This window comes from Barbus barbus (genome assembly GCF_936440315.1).
Source record: "Barbus barbus genome assembly, chromosome: 5".
Lineage (NCBI taxonomy): Eukaryota > Metazoa > Chordata > Actinopteri > Cypriniformes > Cyprinidae > Barbus > Barbus barbus.
In genome coordinates, this window is record NC_136733.1 from 31,066,302 (window position 1) to 31,072,891 (window position 6,590).

Genomic DNA, 6,590 nt, shown 5'->3' on the forward strand with positions numbered 1-6,590 from the left:
CACAAGTAGCCTATACTCTTCAAATTTCGAGATTTATTTTGCTTTACCTGTAGGTCTGTAAAGGGCATTAACTCTTGGGGGCGCTAGAGCTCCAAAAGACCGCAGTGACTGTAAAGATTTTATACACTATTGCAGTCTCTCTGAACCAGCATTTGTAATGTTCTGTTCATGGACATAATGATCATACCTTTTTGATAAAGTACTTGTTATGTTACAAGGACAGCTGTTTTAATCTGTTGTTAAAATTACTTATAGTAGCCTATTTATTTAGTAGAATTTGGACTGACCTACATTTACCACAGTGGTCACCAGGTTCAGTGGCATGATTATTGAATATTTATTACATTATTAAACACACACACACACACAAACAAACAAACAAATAAAATAACCAATGCAGTTCTTTTAGATGGATTCCATGTGACCCCAGTGAAATAAGCATTTCAGTTTATTCCTTTATATTTCAATGATACATAATAATATAATAGCCTATATACATACCATCCCACTTATTAGCGAATCAGAAAAAAATGAATGAAATATTTTACAAACCTGTTTTGAGTCATGGGTCTTCTGTCAACAGCCAGTCCAGTTTACCTGGGCTTAGAGAGTGTAAAAAATTCCCTGTCCTCAGTCAGACCATTATAGCATATCAAATACAAGCAGAGGGACACAGTCTTGCCTCCTGTCTACTTCTTGCTCTTTAACTTCTGTTTGCTCTCCATCTAGTGCTAAAGACACTTTAAAAAAGGAAAATCAAAAACAGAAAGACAAAAAGAGACTGTGTTTCAGCCGCTTTCCTTCAAAGGGAGGAATGTATGTGCCTAACTGACTGTGTCCTGTGAGCTCTGCCATTGGTCCTGACAGCTGTCACTCATCCGGGAGGCTCTGAGAAGCAAGGCAGGTGGTACACTCTTCAAAATTCTCCTTAGGGATTGTGTTCCCTGCCAAAATTAACCCCAACACACACACATAAATGCACACACACACACACACATCTATACAGTGTATTTGTATGGGGCAGTTCTCTCTTTCTGTTTGAGCCAGTGTTGGAGTGCAGAAGAAAGTGTATGTATGACAGAAGTACAGCACTGCATTCAGACTTGTAGACTTATTAGTATTTATGTATGAGGGGATCATTCTAACTCTGGACATTTAAGAAAGGTGAGTCTCAAGCTATATAATTAACTGACTCATACACTCCCATACACACACACAGACCGATACACAAACTGAGTGAAGACAGCACAGGAATAGCATCTATCAGAATGAAATCAATTTAATACCCTTTCAGACTCTTTGTCTTGTATTCACTTTTAACAGTTTTTGATTCCTTTCATTTGCCAGCATGAATCAATCTATGGATTTATATGAAATATATGGCTTAATAATGGTTGAAAATATTGCCAGATCCATCCGATTCTGGGAAGCAAAAAGGATCCTATATTTAGTATTATGACTAATGTGATAATTCATATATGACTGTGTGTGTATTTATTTGTGAATGACTAATCACAGTGTGTCTGGGTGATTATCTGAGAAAGGGTGTATATTTGAGTTTAGAAATACTTGTTTGATGTTCTTCACAGAATTTGTGTGTGTTTCAGTGTGAAACTGCTAAGCTAAATAAACACAAAAGCTCATCTGAGAGGTTTTTAGATTCATATATAATGGTAAAATACTTTTAGAATTTTATTAGTGGAATCTATATACATAAAGGCCAAAGTTTTCAAACTAAGGTCCAGGGACAAGCTCCAGAATTGTTCAAAGAAACATGCAGCAAAAAATAAATGAATTTATAAAATAAAATATATATATTAAAAAAAAAACTGAATTTCATTTTAGTTTTCTAAACAGAAAATTATTTGAAAATTATTTAATCAAATCACTAATTGTTTTGTTCACAAGTAAGATATAAAAAGATCAACCTAATACAAAGTAAATATTTTGTATTAGATATGATCTGGAAAGTAGATATCTCCTGGTAATATTTGAGACATATTTATAATATAATTTTTTTACTCTATACATAAAATATATAGCTGCCCCTTCACAAGTGCAGCATCATTTTTGGGCTCCATAGGATTAAAAAGTTTGAAAAGTTAAGACGCTTGGTTACTTTAAGATGATCTGTTAACAGACATTATGCTGTAGGAAATGTGTTGGAAGATCCTTATGTGCGTGTGTGTAGGGGTCGAGTATGTCCACCTGTTTCAGGTCATGCTCAGGCATGAAGACATGTCAGTCAAACCTCAGGACCACATGACCAAACACATCCCTCAAACATGACAAAAAACCTCCAACCCACCCCTCTAATAATATATGTGTAAATACTTAACCATATTTTGGGGATAAATTTGTACTCAGGATTAATCTAAATCTGACAAAAACCTTGATTTGAGGATGTCCTCATTTACAAAGATTTTCAAAAGTTTTCTGGTACGGTTAGGTTATGGTATTTTTAACTAAGCTATATGTATACTGCATATTCAATAGAAGTCTAGAATATCCACATTTAGTAAAAGTGTGTGTTGATACATGCTGGACCTTTTCTTTTCTTTTCTTTTTGGACCTAAATTTAAGAAAAAGTTAATACATAAGTACCATGTTTTTTTAAATTTAGATAACCATTGCCTATTATTATTCAGACTAATTAATGTAGAATGTTCACATCTGCAGCTTAATTAAAATTGGTGTATCCATATATTTTTATGTGTATTTGCAGGTGGGCACACAACAGTAATGGGAGACTGGAACTCTCTTGGGAAGCTTTTGGAAAGCGCCCAGGAACACTCCACGGTGGTGGGCAAAGTCTGGCTCACCGTACTCTTCATCTTCCGTATCTTCGTGCTCGGTGCTGCCGCAGAGAAGGTTTGGGGCGATGAGCAGTCCGGTTTCACCTGTGACACCAAACAACCTGGTTGCCAGAACGTATGCTATGATATAACCTTCCCGATCTCTCACATCCGATTCTGGGTGCTTCAGATCATCTTCGTCTCCACTCCGACACTGATCTACCTGGGCCACATCCTGCACCTGGTGCGCATGGAGCAGAAACAAAAACACAACGAGGCAGGCGGAACGGACAAACAGGCACTTTTGAGCACCAAATCTGGAAAAGCTCCCATACGTGACGAACAGGGGAAGATCCGTTTGCAGGGAGTCTTGCTACGCACATATGTCTTCAACATCGTCTTCAAAACACTGTTTGAGGTGGGCTTCATTGTGGCACAGTACTTCCTGTATGGATTCGAGCTCAAGCCACTGTACACCTGCAACAGATGGCCCTGTCCCAACACTGTCAACTGCTACATCTCACGACCTACAGAAAAAACCATCTTCATCGTATTTATGCTGGCCGTGGCCTGTGTCTCTCTGCTGCTCAACCTGGTGGAGATGTACCACCTGGGCTTCACCAAATGCCACCAGGGTCTTCGATACAGGCGTTCTCATTCTGTCTGCGACACTGAATCTAAAGCACCCAGTGAAGATGCAGTGGTTCCCTTTGTGCCAAACTACCCGTATTTTCCACCTCACGCACCACCTCCGTCTCCCTTTCCCACAGAGCCACACTTCAATCTCTCAGAACCCGATGGAACCTTCCCGCCACACAGCAGCCGCTCTGTTTATAAACAGAACCGCGAGAACATGGCTGTAGAGCGCAACGGGAAACCAGACGCTGCAGATGTCAAGATCAGCAAAACAGCAAATTCTGTCCCCGGATCACCAAGCCAGCAGCGCAGGCCCAGCCACTCAAGTCGATACAGCAACAACAAGACCAGGATGGATGACCTCAAAATCTGACCAGATGCAAACAAGACTTCATTGCTGATTCCTGAACACAAGAGATTCCCTCTTTTGCTCACAGGCTCTGAGCACATGACGAGAATGAAAGTGTCATTTAGAGTGATATCAGAATCAGGGAGTCTGAATGTAAATTGGATTTGAGGCTTTACTTGAAATCATTTTGTGGGAACATTGCAATAACTTGATCATTAATTGTAAAGATTGATGACTGAATCAAACTAAATCATATGGAAGCTTTGCTTTGATAAATCATAATTGGTAAGTCAAAAAGAGACAAAAAGTAGACATAATAATACATTATTATAATAAGTCATAATTATAACATAAAAAGTCAGAATTATGGCATCAAGGGTATTATGAAATACAAGTCATGGCGTAGCCTAAGAGACAATTTTTTCATATTGTGACAAATTTTGTCATAATTATAAATTTTTCTTATAATTTAGACATTTTGTCATCATTTTGATTTCCATGTCTTAATTATGAAATGATCTCATATTTTTGACTTTTTATATCAGAATTATGATTAGTACATAATTTCAACATTATATGTCATAATCATGATTTGCCAAAACATGGCGGAAAAGGGATGATTCATAGGGATGATTCATAGGGATGATCACTTAAAATTAATTAAAAATGCTTTTCAATTACCAACAATAAAATACTTAGGAGACTTACGGGTAAAATGTGAAAGTTTTAATTTAGTGAGTTTTTTAGGCGGAACTGACTGTGGAGGAAAACAAATTTATTTATTTTTTTTCAGTGGCAACACTAATCACATTTTACAAGTCAACAGTTTACAACAGTTACATCATCTATAGACTTGGCTGACTGTCTATACCAGGTGTTTACAGTGTGTCTATGGCCTGTTTAAATGTTTTTAACCAGAGAACCAGCACTGTATGAATGTACCATCCACACATTCTCATATAAACATGAATGATATAAAGCAAAGTTGCTACGTGTGTGTTCATTTCTTAAATAAACACTGGAGACTATTCTTAGAGAGCTGAAATGAGTGCCCAGAGACACTTTGTATGTGTGTGTTTGTCCGGTCTGAAACCTGAGACAGGTCTGGCAGACGGACGGGAAGGAGCACGGATTGGCTAAATCTGTTACATTGGGCAATAATACAGATTGACTCAAGATGTTGCCAAAAGTATTTCAGCAGATCCAAAAAGTGTTACTGATGGGTTATGGGCTGTTATTGCCTCTCGAGCTCCATTCCAAAACCTTGTGAGCTCTCTTGCTGTCAACTGTCCTTCAAAAGCAGCATTATTCTGACCCAAAAAGAGCCTCAAAAGTGACTGATTTGAAATAGGCTAGAGTTCCATTAAGAGTTACTCATGCGCTGCACAAAGTGTCTCATGTTAGCATGTTGCTAAGCTAATAACTTAATACTCACAGACAATAAACACAATAAATAAATAAATAGATACATACACTAATCTCGTGAAATGAATATGTATACATTTTCAAACTGACAGAAGACAGATGAAAGATTAGATATTTTCAAAAGAAAAGATTAGATATTTTCAAAAGACTACTTTGGAATAATAAAATGTGAAGTGTTTACTTTTATTGGGAAGCTCACTATCCACCTTATTTTTCAACATGGAAGTAAGATATTTCTGTGGATGTTAGAGACTTCCGGTACATTGGCCTCTGTCGGGAATAAAACAAGGTTAAGGCTAGAAGGGATACAGCAAAAAATACTGGGCATGCGCACATCAATATAGCATAATTTTTCTCACACTGTACAACAATAATTACTGTTTTTGCATTATTGTAAGGGGTAGGTTTAGGGTTGGAGTAGGTGTGGATGTTAATAAAACAAAATCTAATAGGTAGAAAATGAAATTTATTGTTAGCTTCCGGTTTTTGCTGCATCCCCTCTAGCCACAACCAAGAAACAACGACAAGAATAACAAAGTGCAGTTAATGGTAAAACTGTTTGCATTACAAACCAGTGTATTCATAACTAATACATTAAAATAATATATAGGCTAATATTAAAGTAAGACACACCAGTTTGCAATATCAAGCAGCAAAGTGAGCTGTTTTGTACAGCTAAAATAGCTGGAAGTGGATGACATCAGAAGCCAGGCCCATTAAATTTACAAATGGCTCTTTGCCCGCACTTATGGCAAAAATAAGGTGGTATCCAAAGTTTTGAAACATAGTAACTTTTACATTTTGAAATGCTGCATGACCAGAGACCTTCTCCCAAAGGGACACTACAACCTCTGCTTAAAGCTTCCATGAGATGAAAATGCCCCCTATTTTCTAAATGTATGTTTTGTGAGTGAACTATTCATGCATGTTTTATTATCATTACTATTATTTACCTCATAATTCTTAATTAAAATATCCTAACTCCGATTTGCCGACTCTCTGGTGTTGTATGCTGGACTTCTCCAATAATTTAATCTTCTTAAACCTGTGACTGTCCCTCCCCAATTTACACATATCAAATTCCAAACAACAACAAAGTTTTTTTTCTTTTCCAATAATCTGTCAAAACAAGAAAATATCTGCCAGTACTTCCATTTCCTTGCGACTAGATGCATCCAGATTTGGGAATCAAAGGCTTTTCTATCTGAATGGAAGTCAATGGAAAAGAGTTATACAAATTATTGAGCTAAATGAATTTCTTTTGTGTGGAATCCATGTGTTGCATGATAAATCTACAGCTTTGTTGCTCATCTTCAATGTTTGTCATTACATATTCATTTTGAAGTGATCTAGAACATGCTTATAACAAAATCAAAACGAAAAGT

The 6,590-nt window shown here is 36.9% G+C and overlaps 1 protein-coding gene across 1 annotated transcript; it reads left to right on the forward strand.

Annotated features, from left to right (window-relative positions):
• Positions 1-2,742: 2,742 nt before the first annotated feature.
• Positions 2,743-3,804, forward strand: LOC306870048 (gap junction alpha-3 protein-like; the record flags this gene model as incomplete). The annotated part of the gene is made up of 1 exon (XM_079417084.1): positions 2,743-3,804. One exon carries the CDS (start codon positions 2,743-2,745, stop codon positions 3,802-3,804), a length of 1,062 nt encoding a protein of 353 aa, XP_079273210.1.
• Positions 3,805-6,590: the final 2,786 nt, after the last annotated feature.